Source organism: Calidris pugnax, unplaced genomic scaffold (genome assembly GCF_001431845.1).
Source record: "Calidris pugnax isolate Ruff unplaced genomic scaffold, ASM143184v1 scaffold103, whole genome shotgun sequence".
NCBI classification, from domain to species: Eukaryota; Metazoa; Chordata; class Aves; order Charadriiformes; family Scolopacidae; genus Calidris; species Calidris pugnax.
The window spans coordinates 3689739-3714373 of NW_015090990.1; the positions used below are offsets into that span (position 1 = coordinate 3689739).

A 24635-nucleotide genomic window follows, 5' to 3' on the forward strand; every position below is an offset into this window, starting at 1 on the left:
ATCTCCGCTCCGCTCCGGAGGGTCCCGCGGCCGCCGAGTGACTCAGGCTCCGGGCGGGGCGGGGCGCTGCCGCCCCTGGGCTCCGGTCCCGCTCCCGGTCCCGGCTCGGGAGGCCGCGCAGGGCTGCGGGCAGGGGCCGGCCCCGGCCTGGCCGCAGGGGGAGAGAGGAGGGAGCCAGCGCTCCCGCCATGAGACTCACCTGGACAGTACCCTGCTGCCCCCCCCGTCTCCCCCGTAACACCAAATTCTGCCTCCCCCGGTGAAGAGAAAGGGAGAGGAGATGGAAGGAAGGAGGGACCTGGTAGCTCCAGGAGGGGAGGTGGCCCCAGGCCTGGTGGGAAAGTGGAGGGAAATTCCTACCTGAGTGGTGGGAACGTCTTTCAAATCTTTTGAAGCCTGGGCTGCTTCTCCAGGCCAGGTCTGAGCACGAAGCACCTCCAGATGTGCCCTTGGAGAGTCACCACCGCTCTTCCTGGGCAATACCACAGCTTTGAGTCAGCGCTCCAGAGCTGTGGACTGTCCCTCTGCCAGAGAACCCTGGCCACTCACTTTCTGCACTGCTAAAATTGGCTCCGGGGGGGTTTTGTCAGGGCTGAGTCCCCTCACCAGGCCAACCCACGCCTGTGACATCCTGAACAGAGCGCCCCGTCCTTGTGCCCTTGCGTGGGACAGGGAGGGATGCCGGGCTCCCTTGCGCAACCCGAATATCCAGGGGGAAGCTGGTGTCTGCGTCAGCTGGTGCAACACTGCTTCTCCCCTCTGAAACACGTGCTCCCTGTTGCAGAAGGGTTTCCACCAGCTGGCCCTGGTGGGTGCAGCACCTCTGCCCACTCTCCACGGGTAGCGCCGGGGGCAAGGAGCAGTACGGGAAGCACAGCCACCACATCCGCTGTGGGGTTTTGGCTATTCTGGGCCCACTGAGTAACGGCAACCCCAACGCTTCCCCTGACGCTTCCCCAAGTCAGCAAGAGCCATCACAGTGCTTCCCCAGTGCCTCCACAGCCCAGTCGCAGGAGGGCAACTGGAGCCCCCCAGAGTGGCATGCTGCACCCCAACATGGGTGCAAGTGTGTGTGCAAGACGAAGGGGGAAAGGGCCTCACTTCAGGCTCTTTTGCTCAGTCCTTACCCCCTGTCCATGGACGGGTCTTTCCCCGCCAACAGCTTCAGCCATATGGAAGGAGAGCTGCAGCTGAAGGAAAGGGATTTGACCTGGCTATGAAGAAACACTTTCCGTTCAATCCCGCCTCCACCCACACAACTGCGGCATTAACATTTCTGGAAGGGGAAATGTGTGTAACAGATCCAGCAACGGATGCTCTGGGAGCAACCTCTGGGCACCATCTCCATCCCAGGCCTGGAGCAAGGGGCGGAGGCAGATGCAGGGAGACGCCAAGCCAAGCACAGAAACTCAAGCTTTTGGAAGGCTGCAGGGAAGCGTCCAGGGCAGGGAAGGAGCCTGGGGCTTCAGCCAGGTAACACCCGCAGTGTGGCACGGAGAGGTGGGAGCAGAGCAGGGGGCTGCTGGCATGAGAGCCACATCCCAGCGAGCTGGGGAGGACCTGCTGGGGAGGACCAGTGGCGCACAGCCTGTGTGGAACCTCATGCTCCTGCCAAGCGTTTAAAGCAGTTTGGGGTTTTCTTTCCGCAGAGTCACCAGAAGTTTTTAAGCGCTCCTAGGTTCTCGCCTCCAGCCGGGCTTCACCCCCAGGCAGTTTGCCAGGGGACCTACGTGATCCTTTGGCTCTGGTGCTCCACACATTAAGAACAAGCCCCCGCAGTGGCCTCGCATCAAACCGGAGAGCGTGACCCACCGGGGTGCTCCAAACTGAGGCTGTTGCACCCAGAACGAAGCCACTCCGGTTGGGCCGGGGCCAGGTACAGCTGCGGCAGCATTTTTGGGCAGCACAAACCATCCCACACGCGGGCTGGGGGGCAGAGCTTGCCTCGGGAGGCCCATGGACAAGCGTTACTGTGCTCGTCAGCATCTGGCCATGGGCACCAGAGCCCCCGTTTCTCCCAACACAGTGCCCTGTGTGTCCCTGGGCTCTACCCTCATCTCGAGCTTGCAACACCCAAGCGCCTGCAGAGGCATCACCCTTTGGGTTGGGGCAGAGGGAAAACCCACAACAGCCGGGAAAGGAAGGTGGTGGGGTGAAGGGCACTGCCCACCCTCATCCCTCCCCTCATCAGCTGAGGCTGATGGAGCCCAGGCCCGTCGTGGGCAGGAAGGATGTGCAAGACCAGCAGCCTTGCGGGGTCCGCCTCGGAGACGAGCTTCGCAGAGGAAACGGGAGCACCGTCACCAGCCACAAACACCAGGACCAGCCCCAAACCACTAAGCATGTGGGGCAGAGGCCAGAGCTGGAGCAAGTGTGTGGAGCATGGCAGGGTGGCTGTGGCCTGGCGAGAGAGAGGAGAGCCAGTAATCGAGAAGACATGGCTGAGGGGGAGTGTAAATGTCGGGGTACAAGTGGAGAACGTTGACTTCTTGGAAGAAACACTACTGCCACAGCACTGGGATGGAGGCAGCCTCAGGGACTCCACCACCAGACCGTGCCTCAGCTGCCAGACACGGGGTGCCAGGGAGGGTGCTGGGGCCAGCCTGGCTCTCGGCGGCAGCCTCAGTTCCTGCTCTAATCGATAGGGCAGGACGGGCTGGGCCCTGCCATGACGGCCTCTGCTTCCGGGGACGGTGGCAGATGGTGGGGCTGGGCACCCCATGAATGTCTGCTGCGGGGCGTCGTGGACCCTGCCCGGCTGGCGCTCAGCAGCAGGATGGGGAAGGGGCAAGGAAGGGCTGAGCTGCCTCCACCCTCCCCGAGTGGAGCCGGGCTGCAGGTGGGCAGCGTGAGAGTCCTCAGCCGCAAACACGCTCTTCCCAGATTAAACAACTCGCGTGGCACTGGGACAGGGAGCAGACGGCTCCACTGGGGACTGTTTGTCCCGATACAGGTCAGCTCCACAACCAGCTAAATAACCGCCTGATAACAGCCCCAGGCACGCTCCGTTGCAGGAGCACAAAGGGCAGTGACAATCCCCTGTAACAGAAGCCAAGAGAAGGCTGGGATGACTCCAGAAATAAAGACCCCTTCCCTTTCCCCCCTGCCTGATTACACAGGGCAGTGGGGGGCATGTGGCACAGCCCCTGCCCACCTCCCTCCTGCCAGGGTCTCCTTCCCAGTTCCTAGGTACTGACTTCTCCCAGCACCCCCATCCCACACGTGGCACACAAGCCCAGGCTGCTTTTCCCCTGCCAGCCAGGCTGGAGGGCAGCCCAAAGGGAAGAGGTTTGCATGTCCCAGGGCCCTCACTCTGTAAGTTGGGCAAGGAGTGTTGGCAGATGCATGAGGGATGAAGCTGGCCAGGCAGGTCCATGAGCTGCAGGGAATGTGTGCCCTTTGCTACTACATCTCCAGTTCCCTGGAGATGAGGCCAGCAGGGATATTCTGCTAGAAGTAAACGACCAGTCCCTCCCCTCTCCCAGTTTGATTAGAAAGAAGACTTTGTTAGACATAGCGCAAGGGTGCTGACAGCTAACCCACTGGCTATGTACACACAAGGCAATGCTGCTTTAGAGGGCAGAAACACAGAGCAGGGAGCACCAAAATAACCAAACCCCGTGGCTGAGGCATCATTTTCATTGATGAGTTGAACAGCAAAGTAAGACAGGGCTGATAGGTGCCTGTGGAAAAGCTCCAGGCTTGTGGCAACAGGCAGCCCAAAGCCTGAGCCCACGGCTGCCTGCAGCCCGTCTCCAGAGCCCTGTGGCTACTCCGGGCCTGGGCATCCCTCCAGCTACACACACCTCGAGAAGAGCCTGCTCCAGGCAGACACAGCAGGGAAATGCTGAGATTCAGACCAGCCTTGCTCCGTGCTGGCAGCTGAGCACTGGAGCCAAGTGCATCCAGAAAAGGAGAGGGGAAAGAAGGGGAAAAATCAAGAGTATCTAACAGCACAGCTGGGGAACTGCATGTTCAGGGTTATGACACACAGAAGACCTCTGCAGCTGGTTCAACAGATAGCACACCTTTCTGCAGACCCTAGCTCTCCTACACAACCCTGTTCCTGCACGGCCCTCAGTGAGGGCTGGCTGCAGTGCAGGAGTGAAGGAGCGTGTGGGGGAAGCCCTTGAACATACCCAGCTGATGCAATGAGACCAGCTAATCCCATCACTAAGCCTGCCGCAAGGATCCCCACAGCAAAGCATTCACCATCACAAATAAACCACAAAGGGGTTAATCTGGTAACAGCCAGGAGAAAACCCCGAGGGAAAACAAAGCAAGTGTTTCATGAAGAGGCAGGGGACAGACAGGCTGCATGTGAGCTTCCCTGTCCCTGGCTGGAGGAATGCAGAAGAGCAGGGAGCTGGACCTCCAGAGACAGGGCAAGGAGCAGAATGAAATGAGTTCTGCAGTAAAATCCAGGAAGAGCTTGAGAAGAGCTATTGGCCAGGCACACTGCTAAAACCTTTGGTTCTGGCAGCCCCACACTTCGTCAGGCCCCTCAACACCCCCAGGCACGGCACAGCAGAGCAAAGGTGCAGCTAAGACAGAAAAAGCAAGTTCCAGGGATGGGCTTTCTCAGGGGATCAGCTTACGCAGAAGGGACATCAATGAGCTGGTCCCAACAACTCCAATTTTGACTCTTGCCCTTTGTGAAAAACACAGATATAGGAGATGAAGACAACGTTTAAATAAGCTCCTTAAATGGCAAGATGAAGACAGAAAACCCTTACTGGTCTTCCCCCGCTCAGCTCTCTCAGAGTCCTTCCCCCGGACAAAGCGCTAGGTGCTGGCAGCGCTTCCACTGAGCTCACTGCCGCTTGCGCTCGGAGGCCGCTCCAGAGGAACAGAGAGCAGCAGCCATATGCCCATTTAAGAAGAGGGTAGAAAGTGAAATGCATTGTGACATCCGCCTCAAGACAGTATAGATCTTGTCAATCAAGTCTATAGAAGGCTAGATAAAAATATCAGGCACTGCAGGCCTTCAGCATCTCAGCTGCTTCTGGACGTGACAGGAGAAAAGTCTAATCGTGCAGCGATTCCAAGAAAGCGTCCAGCAGCACGCTGCGAGGTGGCCCTCAGGAAACTACAAAGTATGGAAACTGAACTTCCCACTCTCTTAAGGCTAGGAGGATGGTAGGGCTCGGTTTGAGCAGGGAGGGAAGCTTTATCTCACCTGCCCAGGTGAGACTGGAAGAGGGGGACGCTGCAGGACCCAGCCACTGCCGTGTTCTAGATGACAGAAACTGAAGCCACAGACACCAGCTTTGGGTATGTAGAAGGTCTGGATGTCATAGAGACTGTTGCAAAGAGCTGCCACACTCAGAACCCAAAAAAAACCAGGCATCAAGTCACTGAAGTACAAATACATGTCTTTGTAGTCCCACCTCCAGCCACAGCAGCAACAGCTCCTGTGAGAGGCATCCTCCAGGGACCTGCACAGCCAGTAAGCAACTTGCTGGAGCTGGAAGCTCACAAGGATGGTCACCTGAAGACAATTGTCATAGAAGAACACCACAACCAGTACCTTCTGTCTGAATTGTCCTGTTTGGGTCTTGTTCCTTGGCTGCTGCCTGGGAGCAGGCAGGTGGAGAAGATTAGTCTAAGCAGCCCATCAGCACCCACCCTGAAGAGGAGGGGGAGAATGGCTCAAACCCTGTGAGATGTCGGGCAACCCTTGAGGCTGCTGCAAAGCTAGTATGCGAGACCTTACAAAGACATTACACCAGTGCAAGGGGACACAACAAGGAAAGTGTGACAATTCAATAAATATAAGCTTTTATTACAATAGAAAATAGTAAAACTCATGTTAAAATAGACTCTTGCTTTTGGACTGCTCAGAAAAGCCTAAGCCTCACTTTTACCTGCCAGTGCCCACCAGGGTCCTGACCCCTAAGCGATGAGCGACACATTTCTGTGCTAAGAGCCTCCCAGCTCCTCCCTCCCCAGTGACAGTTGAAAGACTACAGCAGCAGGCTGAGCCCTGCCCTGCCAGGTGGGCAGGTAAGGGCTCTCTGTGGGGTTATCAACACAACATGCCTCCTCCCCTTGTGCAATCAGGCCCCTGCTCAAAGCAGGCAGCTTTAGGGAAGCCGTGAACAACAGGAAAGGGGAGGAAAAGAAAAAAATAACAACAACAGCAGCAGATAATGGCAGCTGTCCCAAGACAGCCAGGAAGGCAGCAAGTACACCTGCTAGAAAGACCATAGCACCCAACTGCCTCTTGTCCTGCTGTTTGCCTAGTACCACCGCATGTCCCCCTGGACATGCTCTGGCCTGGCTCCCCTCTTCCTTCAGTGACACTCCATATGACCCTGAAGGCGACCAGCAGACACTGCCAACTTAAAACTCCGTGTAGCTTATGCAGTATTACAGGGAACACCCTCCACCTCCTCCTCCCATGGCCAGCCCAGTGTGAGTGAGTGATTGTGCAGTCTGGACCATCGTGTGCTCCCCTCCTCCTCACCAAAAAGGGCCAGGGGCAAGAGCTGAGTAGAAAAAAGAGGCCACAGGGCAGCAAAGGTCAGATGGGAGTGGGAGACACTTCTGCACCATTGCCAGTGCAGCAGCACTTTTGACTCCAAATCCTGCCTGCCTTCAGCCAGCAGCCTCACTCCAGTCCCTCGTACACAGCCTTCTGTAGTTCAATTGAGAACATCTCCTCCCAGGGCCCACGGATCCACTCCACCAGCTTTACCAGGAGCTCGGGGCACTCTGTGCGGATGTGCCAAGTGCTCTCCACCTTCAGCACCTGCGAGGGAGGAAAGAGAGGCAGGTGTATGAGCAGGGCTTAGCCTCAAAAGCATTGATCAGCCCTGGGCCGCTATTCCCCAGTGAAGCTGCCAGCTCCTCCCAGCTCCTAAGATACATCCTCCTCCCGCTTCACTGCCAGTCGTGGAAGTGTCCCTGCATGACTTTTGTACAGCAGCAGTTCACTGTGCCCCCCCCGGCCTCGGCGGTGTCAGGCCCTAGGTTAGGATGGGAGATGACAGCCCCAAGACACTCTTGGCAGGAGCAGGATCTGAGCACAAACCAGCCCCCAGCATCTTGTGTGCCCCATGACCACCTCCTAGTTACCTCATCATAAAGCATCAGCTTAATGTCACAAGGACAGAGGCGATAGGTTATGACATTGCTAATACTGCTGATCGGCTGCTTCTCCTTCAACTGGATGTTGCTCCTAGGAGGCGTTTCTGCCTCATGGTCTTCATCCAAGGAGGGCTGCACCTGCCACTGGTGATTCTCCTCCAGCAGAAACAACATGCTTCGGGTGCTCAGCAGGGTCACAGGGAAAGCAGATGCCCCTAAAAGGATATGAGGGAATAGGAGAGGCTTTGCTGAGAGCCTGAGTCACCACAGAACCAGCTTTCCTTTCCATTCCTCCCCTAGGGAAATCCTTTCCAGCAACAGTAACTGGGTGAACAGCCTTATCCAGCTTCCTGACTGAGGAGGGGGAGCAGGGTAGCTATATGTGGCTGGGCTTGACCAGCTTATCCAAGCCTATTGCAAGAGCATGTTTATGAAAGACCACCGCCCAGCAAGCCTTGTCCAGCCGATGGCCTCGTGCGAGGCAGGAAAAGACACTCAAGTCCTTTGACCTCTTAAGCACTTTACTACTTCTTAGCTAGAAGTCAGCAACTTCCTGACCTTTTTTTGGCTTGATTTCGTCTGGCTGCAGATATCCGATGGTTGGAACAGAGAGCACACACAAAGTTCAATACCAAGTCAGGATGTGTCTTAAGTACGGCAGGAAGCAAAGTAGTTTTGATAAACTATAGGTAGCATAAATATCATCCAGCTGATTTCACTGGATGCAAATTAAAAGCACTAGAACTTGGGAATAAGTCAGATGCACAGAAATAGGGAACCACGAGCAGAGCTGTCTGAGGTCACAGGGGATCACAAGCTGCTACAACAACATGTTGCTTTTCTCATTACATCTCACTCTTGGGAATTAGTAGGAATATCAGAAATGGGATGTTTAATTAGTCCTGTCTACTTGGCAATGAGGCCTCAGCTGGAACCGTGTCTGGTTTTGGGCACCATACTCTAAAAAAGGAGAAAACTGTAGAATAAGAAAAACATACTTGAAGTTCTGCATCTCACAGGCTGTTTGTTCAGCTTGAGGAGACCAGTAAACGTACCTCCCACAGATTCCTTCCAATTCCCGTTCCCTCATACCTTCCCAATGGCCAATGGTGAACAAGGTTGCAAGAATAGTAACAAATTGGTCAGAATGTGATCAACAACTAGATTGCTTTTTTCAGTGTCCCAAGCTGAGAAGACACTGGAATAGTTCACTGAAGACTCATATCCCAGGTTTAGCACATTTCACCCTCAGCAAGTCCTAGAACAGAACTTGATGGGCTCCAGCAGGCTGCTCCCATCCTACTGTCTCAGGTTCCAGACACATGCTTCTATTTTCCCAAACCGAGGAGCCTTTCAGCTCCTCACAAACCAGCTGTGAGTGTGACCCCTCAGGGCAATGATACAGCCCTTAGATAATCTTCAGTTTCTAAGAAACAATTCTGATTTGCCACCAAACCTTGTGTGCAAGACTAACTGCTCCCTAGAGCCTGGATTTCTATGCAGAAAAGGGCTGGGAGACTCACTGGACATGTACGAAGACACAAGCTGTTATCCTACACATCTCAACAGCAAAGAGAGCCCTCACCCACGCACCCAGTCCATTTTGCTGCTGGAACAGTGGCCCAGCTCTTTCCCACAGGCTGTCCACTAAAAACACAAGCTTGTAAGCAGACAGCACCAGGCGTGGGACACCTGGCCACTGAGATCACCTGTACCTTGGATCAGGTAGGCCAGAAGGTAGAAGAAACAAGTGTCATCTGCCGCTGCAGAATCTGTGGTCTTGGAGTCCAGCAGAGGCCTGGAGAAGACACAACAGCAGGCCCATCAAGGAAGCACTCTGTTTCCAGTCTAGGTTTGCTGTGAGCTAGCTACTCTTCACTGTCCTCTTGGGGAAGGGAGGGACCAATCTCTTCCAGGTGTTGAGAAATTCCTCTCTCCTGTTACTCTGCCCACCACCTTGCCAGCTAGGGACCAAATGCTTCTTGTAAAGGAGGAGGAGGCTGCCCTATGCCTTCCCCTTTTGCCCCCTCCATTATATTTTGCTCAGGCTCATCCAGAAGGTCTGGAGTTGCCCTGCCATGACACCCCTTTGCCTACTCACCCCCTGTGCAGCAGACACCCAAGCCAGCTGCCTTAAACCTATTACATAGGCCTGGCTGCCACTCCAGCAGTGCCTCCTCCTGCGCGGCCCTGTTTTGAGCAGTATATTTCCCAGACACTGCTGGGCAAGCAGACATCCTCTTCTTCCCAAAACCCCAACCCCCCAGAGGCTGTTCTTACCATAACCAATGCTGTGGATTCATTTCCACAGTGGGGATTTCCTTCACCTTGCTTCTGTGCTTAGCAGGCAGCTCTTGCAAGAGATCTAAAGAGGGGGGAAGAAGGTAGATGTCTTTTATTGCAAGGGCAGTACCCAACAGCTCAGGATGGTTCTACAGTCTGGCACTGGAAGTTATGATGCCAGTGGGGTTCTCCCCAAGTTTTTTTTTTCTGAGCTGGTAAGAAGTGGATTTCCAACATACACCCATCTACAGCTCTCCTGGTAGCTCTCCAAGAGTGAATCTTCTGAATCCTCTTCCCCGGCACCCCTCGCCCCCACTACAGCTCTACTCTTACATGTCAGGGTCTGCAGGAACTGGTCACAGCAGCTTTGGTTCCGGATAAGCAGATTGTAGGAGGCTTTTGGGTTCTCAAACTCCATTCGCAAGCTCTGGTGGCAGAGTCCCACTTCCAGATGGGAAATATCGGACAGGTAGTGAGAGTCATTCTTCTTCAGCCAGTCTGCAGGTTGTCCCCTAATCACAGAGCACAGCTCTCAGCTGCAGCAGGCCACCCCATCTCCTCTCCCACATCAGATTGCAGCAGGGGGGTTTGGCAGAAGAGCCTTTGCATGTCACCACACCTCCAGGGTAAGGTTAGCACAGGCTGGCACTACCCAGCACCCACAGCCTTGCTGCGGGGTCTCACTTGCCACCATTCTCCTCACCTGATAGCCCCAGTGACTTCCAGCACATAAATCTTGAGGTCAGAGACAACCAGGATGGAGAGGAACTCTCCTTGTCGGCCAAACTTCACCATGACCACCTAGAGCACAGAAAGGGTGGGTCACAGCACTGGCCTGACCCTTGCCAGCCCACCCATGGAAAGGGACAACTCAAACACACCTCAGCTCCCTTCACACCCCACAATCTCTGGGATGCCACCCCAGAGCAGAACTTGCAGGGTGGCAAGAAGGACAGCTGTAGTAGCGGTGCTGTGGGAGCTCACCTTGAGGAAGCACTGGAACTCCTCAGCATTCTCCTCAAAAACCTCCATGTCCAAGTACAGCTTCAGGCGATGATCCACAGACCGGAAGTCCCTCATGTTCAGGTTGCCGTTTACAGCTGATGAGAGCAAAGGGTAAGATTGACACTACCCACTGACCAGGTGCTGCCCAATCATGCAGACTGGCACCAGGGCAGCAGTGTCACTCCCCTCTGCACACCTGCTTCCATCAAGTCTCTCCTCAAGACAAAAAGCCAAAGGGCTCTTTTGGGCTTTTCAGGCTACAGGTCTCAATGTGGAAACATAAGGGGACTCCATCACTCCAACATTTGCTTTTTCAGATATACAAAGCTTTGGTCTAACTCATCCTCAACCTCTGCTAAGCTGTTCAGTCACAGCAGGACACTGCTTTGCTGCCAGATTTGGCAGGAGAACAATTCTTTATCACAAAGCCAGAAAGATATTTCTCATTTTAGCTGGTGTCAGCTCAGGTCACCTTTTTAAACTCTTGACTTTGACTATGGTAAGGTTAAAGTGGACTGAGGAAGATACCAATAAAAATGCTTAAGAACATAATTAGGTTTGTCATGCAACTGCATGACCAAATTATTTATACAATAGCCACAATATTGCCCAAGAGTACACACTTCCCAGTGGAGCCTGTTCTCCACCAGAAACACCACACTAATCAACTTCTCCTCAGCAGGAACTTTTTAATGGGCTCAGTTTTAAATTGGGACCTTGCGATTTGACCCCAAAGGTAATGCTCCAGCTGGCAGCTCACTGGTGCTACAGGAACCCAGCGTCAGTAATAGAGCAGTGCAACTCCCAGAACAAAATCCTATTACTCAGAGTCTGAGCAATAACCTGGGGATTAGGAGATGACTCAGTTCTCCTACCTCCAGGCAGGAGGATTGAACAGAGAGGGGAATGAAAAACTCTGTTCACAAGAACCACGGTCAGTGCTGCTTATGCTTGATGATCTCCCCCACCCCCAGTAAACAGCAGGCAGCACATCCTGAAAGCACGAGTGACAAATCCCAAAGGCAAGCCGTGCACACCCCCAAACCCTGCACAACTCCTATATACTCACAGGGACTGAGATTCCATGTCTCCTCAGACTCGGAGTTCAAGGAGAGCTGGGAAGGAGTGGGCCCACGAGAAACACTGTAATGGTAGCTCCCCATCAAGCTGCCCCCGTTGGTGTCTGTGTGGCTGAGGGACAAGTACTGGCTCCTCATGCTCAGCTCCTTCTTCCCACAGCCCCCGTCTGAGCTGCGGGAGCTGGAATGGAGAGCGCCATCGTGCTCGCCACTCAGCTCCGGGGTCCTGGTGCTGTTGCTGGTATCCACCTCCGAGCTGTCCTCCTCACCACCGATGTAGAACTTCCCACTCTCACTGGCCAGGGCAGGCGCTTCCTCTGAGCCCTCCTGCTGGCTGCCTCCCTCCAGGATAGAGTCTGACAGGTCCTCACTCGTGCTATCGGGGCCAGGTGGCAAAGGTGTGCTGGAACACACCTCTGAAGGCAGGATGACCACGTGGTCACTGGAACAACTGGGACAGGCTATGGACTCACCAGCTGCTGCAGCATCTGTGGAAGATTTCATCAGGGATAAAGAAAAAACAGAACTGCTCTTCTGCAACAAGATTTTACTTTTTTTTTTTTTAACTCTCTGTAAACCACAAACCATCCCTTTCAAAGAAGACAATAGTTATATTCCAACTTGAGCAGCTCGTTGAGCAACTCTGTTCAGAATCATAACCTATACACCTCCCCTCACAAATCACCAAGAAATTCTGGATCCGTGTCAACATCCACCTGAAATAGCTCTGCTCAGATTTAGGGTGAGCAGCGTGTGCTGTAGTTGCAACTGAAACTACACCAGAGCTTTGCCTCGTGACTTTCCTCCCACTTCACATCCGCAAGTGCTCAAACAGCTTTTGAAGCCCAAGCTCATGACCAGTCAATCCAACCCTCTGCAGACACAGCCATCCTCAGGTTGGTTTATCCTCCAGCCAGCCAAACCACAAGCATGCCGTGTCCCTTCTCCTGCTGTCCTCATCCCCGCTGACCCCAATTCCTGATGCTTCCTTCACCCAAACCACAGCAGACTCCCAGCTGGATCTTGGGATTCTCACTATCCTTGCAGTGGGGGAAAGTGTCCCAACACAGAAGAAAGGACTGCAGCCAGGACAGCACCTCTGCCCCCACTGCAGCAGTTAGGTCCTAGGATACTTCATCAAACAACAGCATTTTCAGAGCTAAGTCTGGGCACTTCCCACTTCAAATATAAACTAAGCTTTGAAAAAAACTTAGCAATAAGAAGTTGCCTATTCAGCACTAGCCATTTCTCAGCCAAAATACCCCATCTAGTTTCAGACACCCAGAGAAAAATGTGGACAAATGGGAAAGAGTACAAAGGAGACCAGCAAGAATAACTGCATTGTATAAGATATGACTGACAAGCAAATTATCTAGGGAGTTGAGCTTATTTAGTCTAGAGGACAGAAGACAGGACTAGTCACGGGGGCAGAACAATGGCTCTCAAGTACAAAGAAAGGAATAAATCATTCCCCGTAAGGAAAGCAAGAGTGGGCATAAGATCACAGACAAGGAGACTTAGGTTAGGGTTCAGGTTGCTGTTCTGATGTCCAACAGCCAAAGTTTTACCTGAAATACTGGAGCAGATTCCCCAGAAGCCTCTGTTAGCAAAAGCCCTTTAGAACAAATTAGTCTCTGTGGCAGAACTGACCATGGTTTCAACAGGATGAGAGACTACGTGACCTTTAAGGCCTCTCCCAGACTTTAGATTTCTGTAAACCATCTACAGTTTCCAGCATCTTTATGTTCTCCCAGACCCCAGGCCTGGAAGAACAGGCCCACAATAGGGGTGCTGTTTACTTAACCTTAAAACAGTGGCTTATTCATGCTAGGGAACAAGGCAGGCTCTTCCCAGCCCAAGTGGGCCAAGTGCAAGTACATCTCACAACAGGTTATAATTCCAGTACAGCCAAGACATCACCCTCTCCTATACACTCCATGCTCTGCACCATAACTGCCATTCTGGCAGGTGGTCTGGGCATTAGCAAACATCCTTTCTCTGGGCACTACATCCTACCTTGATTTGAGGCAACTAGGGTCTCCAGCATTTTGGCATCTCCGACTTCTGGAGGATAGGGACCTTGATGCCAGGAAGCCAGGGACTGGGAAAACTCCTGCTTGCATTTCAGGCACTGGAGCTTTGTGGAGCCCTTCTCCTGGTCCTGATTTCGCCGATTTTCCTCAACAGCTGGAGACAACACTTCAAGGACACACTAAAAGTAGCAGCACAGGGAAAAGAGTACTAGCAGGCAGCTATAACCATTCTGATAAGAGCAAGCCTCTGACATCAGCAAGTTTCCTCACATGCCTCATTAGAGTAAGGGGTGCCGGGCCATTTCCCAGCTAACAGAGGACAACAGTCTGTGCAAGACTTGCCAAGGGCACGGAGCTTCACTGCAGAAGACCAGGAGAACCTCATTTTGCAGGTCTGTGCCTTGTATCTACATATTGACAGGCTCTCCCTGGAACTCTGGTCTCAGAGGTCCCATCTATTAGTGCCTTCTCTGTAACAACTTGTCTAAATGTACCTCGAGAAAAACACTTGGATTTGAGACCAGAGATCCTACAGTAGCTGTGCAGACCAGGGCTGCCATAGCATTGACACTCTCACTGTCCAGAGGGCTAAGCACAGGCTACTGCATCACTTAGCACCCAGGAAACATTACATTGCACATGAACAACAAGTAAGGATCACTAACTTGCCTACTAATTTTTCTCCCCAAGAGAAAAGCTGCAAGGCTTTCTCCTTGAGAACTTCCTGTATGTTCCAGGAGCTCCACTGCCCATGGCCATGATCACAGGGCCCTCCACAGGTCATTTGTGCAGCTGGAGAAATCCTGAGGTTATAAGGCAGATGTGAACTGCCACAGGGCAGCAGATGTGCGTGTGCTCAGAGAACTGGGGCCCTGTGCTGGCTGGAAGAATTCAGTGTCTCCCAGTAACACTGTCCCCTCCCCAGGCTTCAACCCCCCAAAGGCTCCCCTACCTGTAGGCACTGCTCCGGGCAGTCATCCAGCACCACATATTTGCGCTTCTGCCGGTCCTTGCGGATGTAGCTGAAGTGCAATGTGAGGACAGGGAAAACTCGCTCCAGGTCCTGCAGGAGACAGAAAACTCCAGCTCTAGAAAGAGGGCACAGCACCCGGTGTACAGACTACATTAGTTTGCAACTGGCTGAAATGTGGCCATAAAAGCACTTAATTTAGTAAGCCTGAGTAGCCTTCCATAGCTGATAGCGTTTGGGAGCCTGGTAGAACGGGCATAAATAAATAAATAGAAAATAAAGGTCATGAGCACTGAGGACAACAGCTTCAAGACACAGAACAAAGCATTTCAAACTAAACACCTTTTCACGAAGGTATTTCAGAAGAATATCAAGCCACAAATATTCAAGAGGTACAAGGGCAGGAAAAAAAAATAGGTTGGAGCTTTTGGAGAAGACAGTATTAGAGAAACCTGTGACCATGTCTGTACACACACTGAATATTAAAATCCTACCCTGAGGAAAAACAGATTTCCAAATTCCTTTTCTAAAGAACCACAAAAGCAAAATAGGGCTGGTAGTGCTAAAGCATGAACCCAGAGTGGATGGAAAACTGCCCACTGAGATATCAGGAGCTTTCTAAATGTTGTGCTAGGCTCAGTGCTGCACTGTCTAAGAAAAAGTGCAATCCACAAATAGCCCTCCAAGACCAGGGTGATATTCCAGTGAGGAATGGATGGGAAGGAGGTTTCCATTTCATTGAGACTCCTCTTGAGAAGTGTCTCATCCCTGCACATTGGACCAAGTCCAGCCATTGTTGTCTTAACTGCAGATTTGGAACAGAATTGGTGCTGGCTTCTGCTGCATTATCACAGGTACTCTGAGTGATAGAGATGCTGTTAGATGCACATGCACTGGGTGGAAGAGATGCTCTATCAATCAGGCTTTGCAGGAGCTAGAAAAGACCTGCAGGGTACTCTGACAGAAGCCCAAATAGGGAATAAGATGCCAAAGGCTCAGAGAGGCATAACTCACCATCCTCTTCCAGTTCATCTCCGACGTCTCCACTTTCTGCAGGCATTTCAGCTCCAGCTTGTGGAGGACTCTGGCAGCCTTCAGTTCCACCTCAATCACATGTGTAGCTGTGACTCGCAGGAAGATCCAGTCCGGCTCCGGGTCCCCTTCACCTTCTATTTGGCTCACCAGCACCGGCTGGCAAAGGTCCACTGCCGAACAGGACACAGCGCAGGTCAGTACACACAGCAGGTCTCGAGGCCTGCTTGGCCCAAGTCCTTAGAATTCCCACAATACTGGGCAGCACGATAAAGCTTCAGGGATATCACATTTGATCCATCTATCCTATTGTCAGCCAAGCCCTCAAACACAGCAGTGAAAGGACCTGCCTACCTTCTGGTTTCTCGTCTTCCTCCTCCCCCAGCATTAACTCATCTGCCTCTTCTTCTCCTATCTGTTCTCCTTCCACAGGCTCGTCCAACCGTACTTCAGGCTCTTCCTCCTTCTCAGTATCATCCAAAGGAGGAGAAGATTCCTTCTGAGACACTTGGGGTTTTCCTTGCTCTGGGTCAGAGCTCTCGCTCTGCAAGTCCGTTGCAGCAGGTCTGCCTGTGATCTCATCTACAGAACAGCTACGGCAGATGACGGGTGCTTGGTCATGCTCCTCCAGCTGTCTCTTGTACTGCAGCCAGTCAACACCAAAGCGATCTCTGAAGCTGTCCAAGCGCTCCATCTCCTTCTGATGCTGTAGGACCAGGTCTGCAGAGAGAAAACTTGGGAAATATGAAAATAGTCACCACATCAGAGCACTTCTCTGATTGTGGGCAGTTCAGGAGTTGTGTTACCGAGGAAGAAGACAAGCCTCACCAGCAGAGAGAGGTAAAGTCTGGGGCTCATGTTCTGTGTCACTGGGCTCCGAAATGCTCGCTCTGCGCACTTTGACTTTTCCCTGAAACAGACAGGATAAGAATAGTTGGGAAGCACCAGAACAAACAAAACAGCATCTGATGAGGGACTCTGCCAAGCTGAAGGTTCATGGCTATTACAGTGCAGAAACACACCATGAAACATTTGTCACAGCATATCAAAACTGACGTTAAGGTCAGGCCCTTGCTAACACACAGCAGCGTAGAGGCTCAGCACCACACAGTCAGTACAAGAGCACATCCCACAGCAGGAGGCTTTCATGCCAAGGCAGCCCCTTCACCCAACATGCCAGCTACATGCTTAAGAAGCTTTCTCGGTCCCAGACCTTGCTTTTCTTCCGAGGAAGCTTGACAGCCACGTTCTCCGCTGGTGACTGACTGTCACTGAAGTCTGCAGCACAAGAACTATCCAGAGCACTGCGGTCCAGTACGGTCTTCTCTGAGGTAGAAGTGTGGATGGACTGTGACACGCTTTGCACAAGTCTTGGAAGGTGCTAAAGCCAAAAGAAGAGAAAGCTGCCTGCTCAGTGCAAAGTGGGGACAAGGTAACCGAGCCACCACTTAGGCTGAAAACATCCCTACCCCTCACCCCAAACTTTCACCACCTCCGTGGAAGTGGTGACAACAAGTTCTGCCTGGTTGACTGGACTGTTTATCATGACCACTCCAATTTAACTCAATCTCTGCCTTTCTTAAAAGCAGCAGTTGGGAAACTGACAACTGTTTGTTTTGCTGACACCTAATCCAAGTGTCAAGTGCCAGGGAGTACTTGAAAAGGAAACAGGCAAGGCTCCAAGTTCTGCAGGGCTACACAGGACAGAATAAGTTACACTGGCCAGTCCCAACAATTACTAGGAATCAGCATGGACTGAGCCAAAACAAACTGTGTCAAAGAGTCAAGCCAGCCCATATAGATTTAATGGGACACATGTCAATGCAAAAGCCTGTCAGAGTTCCACTCCCAAAGCCAGTAAGATGAGTTTACAGCAATTGTACTTACCATTAGGTCTGAGGAAGAGAGTGGCTCCCCATCCAAGAGGAACTGTAATTAGAGACCCATTTGCAGTCAGATTCCACTTGGCTGGCACATACTCAAGACAACATCTGCTGACTCCTATTCCCCTTCAGGCCACCCTAGGGTAGGGATCCCTGGCACAAAACTGCAAAGATTACCAGAAACAACCCTGTTCCTGCCTATCCATCATCACTCCTTCAGTTGCAGCTACCTGACCTAAGAGTACATAAGGCCAGAAGGGACCATTGTGGTTTTCCTGTTTACAGACTTTATGACTCCCAGAAAAGTATCCAAGACAGCTTGCGGAAGAGATACAATAGATTACTCTGCAACAGCGCACGAATTCTTTTGAAAGGTACACATTTTCACCTCAATGCTTCTACCCTGCTTCTAGCCTGAGTCTCTCTTGCTTCCAGTAACTTGAGCTTAGTGAAACCTTGTTCCAAGATGCAGTTTGAAGACAATGAATCCAGCCATTTGCCACTAACCTGAAAGGTAGAGCAGCTCTGGAACACCTGTGACCCTTAGAAAGCAAGTTTACTTTGCTAAATTGCCAGAACGCTAGCTTCACTGGCTTCTTTATTTAAAATCACATTACCTAAGCACTGACCTAAGCACTGGAGTGCAAGGCAAACATTGATAGATACCTAGCTGAGAGCAGAGCGATGGGGAGAAAGAAAGAGGTGGCCATGGCTGCCAAAAGACTATGTACTTAGGCAAGGTGGGCCAAGAAGGTGATCTCCTTCTCTGCAAAGTCCAGCTACACAGTCGCTATCTAGTAGAAACGTGATAAAGTTTTGGGATCATCAGTGAGCAAAACTGATAAAGCAGACAGTGAAGATCAGTGAAGATCATGAAGATCCGAGGTCTTGCAAACCTGAGATCAGCATTCAACTCTGTCTGTCCTAGACAGCACACCACATCAAAATTTGAGGATAAACTAGTCTGTCTGGAAAAAACAACACCATAAAACAATCACCACTGTTACACCACTGGAATAAGTTTTCAGGTTTATGAAGTTCTTTTCCTTCATTTTCCCCTGAGCATCAGAACATCCTACACCTTCAACAGCAGGGGCATAAGGCACTTGGCCAATACTCACATTGGAGGAGGCTGCCCTGGGAGACACGTGTGCAAGAGTTGCAGATCGGTGGTTTTGATGGAACCATAATGGGTTTCCCTCTAAATGCAGCTGGGTGGGAGAAACAGATAAATTGTTATTAGAAACAATATTCTACATCCCAACCTAACCTGCCTGCAGGCTTCAGGCTTTCGTTCCAAGAAGTGTTGAGAGAAGAGTCCTTTGCAGGCTATCTTCCTTTACAAGCACTACAGTGACTGCAGTTATCCTCCTTCAGACTTCTCTGAACATACACATCTATAACAGGATCAGGGAGGACCTTTACTGAACTTGATGGTGTTAAAATCAGGAAGGGGGAGCAAGGAGGTGGGGATGAATATAGGGAAAAAGGTTTAGCTTGAGCCCGGGTCACCAAAACCAAAGGTGTCTCTCCAAGACTCTCCCAACAGCTTCACACATTAAAACTAAATGTTCAAGAGTTTAATTGATCTTTCAAAACTCTCTCCTTACCACACAGTCTCCGCCTTGCACGCCCTGCCCATGACATCTCTAATCTACCAATCCATCAGGCTTTGTGCTTACTTTTTTTACATAGTGCAGAGTGGACAATGGTGCCAACTGGGCATGTTCCAGGAGTAGGTTATAGGCCAAATCCAGGTGCTGCAGATTCACTAGCTGTTCGACCCCTGCAAACACAACAGGAAGCCATCAGCACTCCAGAAGATATCACTCAGGAACTTCCCACCTACCCCTCTCCCCCAAAATTTAACCCTAGAGAAAATAGCTGTGCCCAAGATTTCAAGTTCTGTTCCTCGAGGAAGAATGAACAGCCTCAAACTCAGAAATGCTCCTCCCTTGTGGGCTCACCATTAATGCTGTCAAGTTCATTGTTGCGCGGGATCAGAGTCACCAGTTTGGATCGGCTGAAAATGCCAAGGTTTGGCACCTTGGACAGGAAGTTATAAGCCAGATTGAGGTACTCAAGTTCTGTAAGGGTCTGTTCAGAGAGAAAAGCAGCAGCGGATCAGTTGGGACCTTAGCTTGAAGCCTGACACTGGACCCAAGACAGGGCACAAACCCCTACCCTTCTCTCCACCCCACCTACATCACCCAACAAGTAAGTTTCTCAAGGCTATTTCTGCAGCAAGACTTTGACATTCTCATTTGGAGTAGTTTGTCTAGAGGCCCTCAGCATGATCTAACTGCTTTACAAAATTTGATAGGAGCAGCTTTCTCCTTCCTCATCAGCTTCAAAGGGGCACAGAAAGGGACTGAACTCCCTGCCTCAGCAAAAGGTCTGAAGTACCAAAAGAAGCCCTTTCTTATCTTTCCAAACACGATGCTGAATGAAATATTGTGAGCCCCACCAACTCCATGAAAAGCTGTTCTCTTAAAAGAAGCAGATCCAGGATGGATTTCAGTGCCATTCCCCAGAGACACACATGCCACTGTGACAGACTACCACCTCTCTAAAGTAACTGACAGGAGATATCCGAGAGCGAGAAGGAAATGCTACTGGCAGTCTGGACAAACCAAACAGCAAAACTCCACAGCCCCATGCCTGGCTACACAATTCCCACCTGCTGCACATCTCCAATTTCTTTTGTTATACTTCACGTAGCAGGCACAATTACAGCACTTCAACAGCGTCCTCTCCATCTGATGAAACTCCAGTGCTCAGCCTAAGATACTCACCGCTAAATAGTGCTCACAATCCTGGATCTTGTTGTGACTCAAATCCAAGACTCTCAGAGCATTCAGTAATTGCTGAAGGAAAAAAGGATACTAGATCAGATCCTACAAATGTCTCCACTGCAGCATGGAAACCCTGTCCTGCTGGGAAAGGCCATGAAAATTAACTATACCCACTCCCTCCCACCCAGACCTAGCAGCATCAGTAAAGGAGTGCCCAGCTCCTAGCCACAATCATCTCTTCTCTTCCCCTCAGTCACGCAGGAAGGATGCCCCACTCACCAGTGAATCATCCAAGGCAGTGATCGAGTTATAGCTGAAGTTCACCGTCTGCAATTCCAACCACGGAAGAGCACAGCTCAGATCTCCACCACATGCTGAAATGATTTCCTAGGAAGAAGTGAGGAGCCATTCCTTGGTGAGTACTAGCTGTTACAGTAACAGCAGATGGACACAGGAGAACAGCTAGTCTAGAAGAAGGCTGGCATATTGTGCCTTACGGACCCTGCCTTGCCTAGAGTGGCAATGACTCTCATGTCACTGATTCAAGTATTTGGAGGTGGTGGTAATTCAATGGCTAGATATTTAGAAAGAAGGCAAGATGCTTTTGCTTCCTACACTCAAGTGGCAATAGTCAACCTAACATGTTACAGTCGTAGGCTGTGAACACTAGGCCTCACGCTAACAAAACCTTTTTGAGACCTCCATCAAAGCAGAAGTAAGATACACACGCCCTGGCCAAACAGCTTGTGCTCTGGCAGACAAAAGAAGCTTTCAAAGCACTCTCTGCCAGAAGCCCCTGTTCCCCAGCAGGCAGCTGCTTCTATGCTACAGGCAGAAGCCCAGAGCCCCATGGCTAGCACAGCCCATGCTACTCTTTTTGCTGCTGCTGGAGCTTGCCTTCACTTCTCAGAAACCTGCTGGGCATCAGTGCAGATAAGGTGCTGGCAATCAGCTCTAATTTAAGACTGCTGAGGTACAATGACATAAACCTCCATCAGCTGCAGGCCTTCAAACGTGGAAATGGCTAGAGACACAGAACAGTCAGACCTCACTGATACAAATATTGGCTGGAGCCAGAAGTTCTTGAGCAGCTAAAAAGGCAACTACAGAACACGTGTGTATCCAACCAGGGAATACTTCAACACTCTTTGAATCAGCAGTCGGACCCCAGAACAGGGAAGGGAGAAAAAGCCATACACAACATGGATTGATAAGATGTTTAAGACCATTTCTTTCATCTTCCCTGCATGAAAGACTGTAGGATCAAGACAGCCTTTCTCCTGCAATTTCCCCCATGAGCTGTGTAGAGACACTCACCTCCAGTGTACTGATACATTTGCAACAGGTTAGAGATTCCAGCTGAGAGTAGACAAATCGCAGTCCCCGGAGGCAGTGCGGAGGGACACATCTCAACTGCAGCAGTGATGAGAAAGTAAGGACAACATACATCAAAATATTACAGTGTAAGAGCAGCTGCCATCCCCGGCCCATCTCTGCAAGGGTTCTCCCGTTCCCCTGCTGGAGGCTCCCTCCCTAACACTCCAGGCTTTGCTCACATCGAAGCTTCACCCCAAGCAAGTGTTGCAGGCATTTAGACTTAGCCTTCTAGGAAATCCACAAAAGCCTACCCAGTTTTCAGGAGTAGAGGCATTCTGCAACCCCAAAACTAAGTCAAGAAAAGTCAAACCGCAAGACCCGAGACCAGTTCTGCCTTCTATACTTACTTCCAGATGCCGGAGGGACTTGAAAGGGAAGATCTTCACAGCAGATTGCAAAACACAGTTTGGAACATGAACGAGCTAGAGAAATCAGAAAAGAAGTCTCATGTCAAGCTTGATTTGTGCTGCAATACCACCCTCCTGATGCATCGACTGCAGCACCTTGAACAGGTGTCCCCCCCTCCCAGGCTTGAGTATTCACTAACAAGCTCTCCCCTGATGCTGGTATCAGCACTTTCTCCTGGCCCTGTATTTCAGTAGAGCCCAAAGAGCAAAGCATGTTAGCCAGCACAAGACCACAGTCTGCCAGACTGCAGAGCTCCTTGTCTTCTCCCCTGCCCACGTGGCTTCACCACTTTCAGAATCACAGGAAGATCTGACAGCTGGATTCCTCATCAGCCACCACTAACAAATCTGCTAAATAAAGACAAATCTAACTGCTGGAGCTATGTTTATTGAGCAACTGAGCTGACCTCACACCAACTGGTGGGAGGTGTGCATGTACATTTCACTAGAACAGGCCAAATAAGGCAAATCACAAGCAGATACAATGGAAAACAGAGCTGGTCTCCAAGACACTGTTAGCATTAGGCTGAGGTACCTGCAAACCTCCTTTCTGCATTCTGTAGTGCAGCCATAGGGTACTTAGGCTGTGATCATGCACCATAAAAGCAGCTTATGAAACCCAGCTTTTTATGCTTTCTATGGACAGTACACAAACAGTATTTCAGACAAAGCAGGTAATGAAGTAGTTAACACTTCCACTGCAGACACCCGCATACAACTGGAGAGACCATCTCTGCCAGCTACCTCCATGTTCACGCAGAAGTGACTCATCAGGTGCAGAACAGACATCCCAAGGCCTTGTCACCACTACCGCTTCCACAGATACAGCCCTGGTGGCGATGAATCACTGCCCACTGCCTGCCAGCTCGAACGCAGCATGCTGAACAGGACCATTTGTAGGGGAAGCTTGCACTGGGAAGCTCTGATGATCAGATTTAGCCATGTTTATTTCAGATGCGATCCTTGCTCTGTGTCATGATCACCTCCTCTCCCTCCACTGCCTTAAGAATCTGATCAGGCTAATACAAATTATTAGTTTCTCCAAGTTACCGCACCACAACAGGTAGCTTCCCCTTCCTTACAGGCTTGCTTAAAGAAAAAGCCCATTTTTTGGTTAACACAAGCACTCACCACAACATCCTCCTGACTGCAGCATCCTGCCCTTCCTCCTCCTGCCAGGGGACCCACATTTCGCCACAGGCTCTGGGCCCCACTCCAGTCTCTACCCTGAGTACACTGCTACAAAACCCTCCCAACAATGTTTAGATAATCTCTCCTATCTGTCTCGTACAGAAAACACTTTTAAAGACATCACAGGCCACAGTGCTCAACCACACCACCTCCTGAGCACCGCTGTGGAACCTAGGAACAGTTGCTAACTCCCCTTCCCCCTTCAGGCCCATTTCACCTCTACTACTCTTCTAGATGTGCTCTGGTGCCAAGTATAGTCATGTGCAGCCTCGTAACACACACCACCTTTCAAAAAGCCCTCTGAAGAATCCCGAGCTCCATACTTTTATCTTCTTAAAAATTAATGAGAACACATTACTAGCAATGTCCCATGCTGTGAAACAAATCAACCAGAACCACTGCCCTGGCAGGAGCATGTAAGACTTATAAATAAGCAGCAGAAGGTCTCGGGGTAGTGGATGTATATAACATGGAAATGCTCTGCTCAAACACCCTGGCTCCGCTGCCTTGTGCGGGTCAATCATCACTCAGGGCGCACTCAGCTGTGCTCAGCTGCCAGATACTGCCTGGATTGCTCAAGCGTTTCAGGAAATAATCATTTTCCCAACAATGTCAACACCTTACCAAGGTCAGAACGCGATTAACCCCTGCTGCCCCTGTTTTTAACTCTGAAAAACTTTCTGCTGAGTCGCATGGCTGTTCCTAGGAGAAGTAGCGACACGCTGTCGTGCTGAACTATGGCTCCATGTGACAGCCCTCCGAGAGCAACCCAACCTACGCAGCGTGCACCTCAGAAGCGGAAGAATGGGCACCGGGGGAGGCGGCTCTGAAGCAGGCAGCTGTGCCTGCCACCTCCACCGCCCGGCCCCGTAGTACCCACTTGGCCCCTCGCATCCCCGGGTCGGTACGGACCTTCAGGGAGTGCGTCTTCTGCAGGACGTCGAAGAGGAACTGCGCCTGGAGGATGGCGGCGGTCTCGGCGGGGTGCGAGGGCAGGGCCACGAAGCCCCGGTTCTGGTTGCGGGAGCCCAGGTGCTGCTCGAAGACCTGCGTGAGGTGCTGCAGGGTGGGGGTGAGCAGCGTCAGCGTGCTGGAGCCGTCTAGGACCAGGTCCCCTGCAGGGAAGGGGTAGGACGGGGCGGACCGTGAGCGCTGCTGCTCCCCCCCTCACCCCCCCTGCCAACAACCGGCGCTTTCACCCCGGCCCGCCGGGGCCCGCCACTCACCCGCGTCCTGCAGCAGCCGCGCCAGGCCGTGCACCAGCGTCTCCGCCGCCGCCATCTGCAGGGAGTGGAGAGGAGGTGGAGGCGGCGGAGGCCGAGGTGACCGCGGCCCGGCCCGGCGCGCCTGGTCCCGTGCCACCGCCGGCCCCTCTCACTTCCGCGTTACCACAGAGACGCGCCCTTCCGCCGCACCAGAGAGGCGGCCGCCCGGGCTAGAGCGCCGCCGCTTACATCCGGTTGCCATGGAGCCCGCCCCAGCGTCCCC

At 51.7% G+C, this 24635-nt stretch overlaps 2 protein-coding genes across 3 annotated transcripts in view; both read right to left on the reverse strand.

Moving 5' to 3' along the window:
• The window catches only part of LOC106895019 (gap junction gamma-1 protein-like), a 5160-nt gene extending 4459 nt beyond the window's left edge, over window positions 1-701 (reverse strand). Inside the window, exon 1 of one of the 2 annotated variants that reach the window (XM_014954100.1) lies at window positions 361-701. The gene's annotated coding sequence lies outside the window, so the exon portion shown is untranslated. Of the gene's footprint in view, window positions 1-199; window positions 331-360 lie in introns of those variants that run through there. The other variant, XM_014954101.1, reaches the window with a different exon arrangement.
• Window positions 702-5756: 5055 nt separating this feature from the next.
• Window positions 5757-24550, reverse strand: STK11IP (serine/threonine kinase 11 interacting protein). The gene is made up of 24 exons (XM_014954658.1): window positions 24374-24550; window positions 24060-24262; window positions 21897-21971; window positions 21490-21585; window positions 20452-20559; window positions 20173-20244; window positions 19345-19474; window positions 19060-19163; window positions 18499-18588; window positions 17382-17423; window positions 16708-16875; window positions 16323-16404; window positions 15849-16214; window positions 15477-15667; window positions 14445-14555; window positions 13476-13671; window positions 11450-11947; window positions 10360-10475; window positions 10079-10176; window positions 9709-9887; window positions 9373-9457; window positions 8808-8890; window positions 7081-7307; window positions 5757-6754 (listed from the first exon to the last, which is right to left on the reverse strand). The coding sequence occupies exons 1-24, from the start codon at window positions 24426-24428 to the stop codon at window positions 6614-6616; spliced, it is 3516 nt and encodes a 1171-aa protein (XP_014810144.1). The 5' UTR covers window positions 24429-24550; the 3' UTR covers window positions 5757-6613.
• Between the last annotated feature and the right edge of the window lie 85 nt (window positions 24551-24635).

Bases quoted from the DNA above. Each gene is read 5' to 3' on its own strand.
- STK11IP (XM_014954658.1), bottom strand. From the start codon at position 24,428: ATGGCGGCGGCGGAGACGCTGGTGCACGGCCTGGCGCGGCTGCTGCAG. The intron at 19,475-20,172 runs GTGAGTATCTTA...CTCTCTGAACAG, and splicing joins ATTGTGAGCACTATTTAGCG to ACCCTTACAGAACTTGAGTA. The intron at 7,308-8,807 runs GTACAGGTGATC...ATATCCTTTTAG, and splicing joins TCTGGCCTACCTGATCCAAG to GGGCATCTGCTTTCCCTGTG.